The 1,480-nt window shown below is 38.9% G+C and overlaps 1 protein-coding gene across 1 annotated transcript in view; it reads right to left on the bottom strand.

Annotated features, from left to right (window-relative positions):
* TEX15 (testis expressed 15, meiosis and synapsis associated) overlaps positions 1–1,480 on the bottom strand; it is a 62,691-nt gene that overhangs the window by 6,864 nt on the left and 54,347 nt on the right. Inside the window, exon 8 of the mRNA XM_023517006.1 lies at positions 1,015–1,070. Within this exon, the coding sequence (XP_023372774.1) occupies positions 1,015–1,070 (56 nt within the window). The remainder of the gene's footprint in view (positions 1–1,014; positions 1,071–1,480) is intronic.

Below are 1,480 nucleotides of genomic sequence, written 5' to 3'. Positions count from 1 at the left end.
CACTCTACCCAGGGGGACAGCTTGAGGCTCTGTCTCAAAAAAAAAAAAAATAAAATAAATAAAATAAAATAAAATGCCCTTTTGTGAAACAGTAGTACATTTAACCCTTGACTGAGTTCTCAGAAACAAAACATGCCTATAGGAGTCACTTGCACTAAAGGAACATCTTGTTCGATCTATAGGCATTGGCTGCAGTCAAAAGGTTAGTATGTGTCTATGAAACATACATTATGTTAATGTTTCCACATGGTAATGTAAGTTGGCAATTCATATCCTTTTAATACATTCTGAAGTTTGTGGGTCTGTGAAATCCATAGGTTTAAAAATAAGTCATGTAGGGTGGCATCTGTGGCTCAGTGAGTAGGGCGCCAGCCCCATATATCAAGGGGGGGTAGGTTCAAACCCGGCCCCGGTCAAACTGCAACAAAAAAATAGCCAGGCGTTGTGGTGGGCGCCTGTAGTCCCAGCTACCTTGGGAGGCTGAGGCAAGAGAATCACCTAAGCCTAGGAGTTGGAAGTTGCTGTGAGCTGTGATGTCACAGCGCTCTACTGAGGGCTATAAGTGAAACTCTGTCTCTACAAAAAAAGGAAAGTCATGTAATCACTTGTCCTATTCTTTTATGCTCTTTTATAGTAAACTAGTTGCCGAGGCCCATCATTTCTTTAAATAATGTCCATCAAATATGAATTTCCATTCCTTATTCTGTGAAACAATCTCCCTTTTCTAAGCCTTCACAAACTTCTTATTTTTTCTAATTATAGTCGGGTTCTCCTTACCCTTTAAATCACTGCATCACTGGAAAAACCCATTTCACATGACATTAGTCTCTAATACTTACAAAATAAAGTTCAAATTCCCTAGAGTTAACTCAAGACATAATACAACTTGAAACAAACTTCTCTTTAGCTTAATTCACTAAAATTATACAAATAATTGTTTTATTCTAGTTCCTTAATGTTTACCCTATTTTGTTTATTAGTTTTTGTTCAGATAGGGCTGATGGCAATTCCTACCTTGGATGCTCGAATGCTGTCTTTTCTCTGATCTCTGTGACATCTTTCACGTTCACCTATATTAAAAAGATACGAAGAAAATCAACTTTGGTGATGAGAAAAAAATAACATCTTTATTATTTAGTGCTAGATATTCGCAACTGCTTTCTGTGTCATTATCTAAATTAAACTATTCTCCCCCAAGCAACCAGTGACTCTGCTGGACTTCCCGTATTTCACTAATGTTTGGATAAACTTTAAAAAAAATTTTTCAACATTCTTATTCCCACATCCTAAAACTAACTTTTGGAGGCCATTTATGACTCGTCCCTCTTTTATGCTCTTCTTCTTTTTGTGTGTGTGTGTGACAGAGCCTCAAGCTGTCCCCCTGGGTAGAGTGCCATGGCATCACAGCTCAGAGCAACCTCCAACTCCTGGGCTCAAGCGAGTCTCCTGCCTCTGCCTCCCAAGTAGCTGGGACCACAGG

This window comes from Otolemur garnettii, unplaced genomic scaffold, assembly GCF_000181295.1.
Source record: "Otolemur garnettii isolate 467f Iridium unplaced genomic scaffold, OtoGar3 scaffold00102, whole genome shotgun sequence".
NCBI lineage: Eukaryota > Metazoa > Chordata > Mammalia > Primates > Galagidae > Otolemur > Otolemur garnettii.
This window is presented reverse-complemented; position numbering and strand designations above follow the sequence as displayed.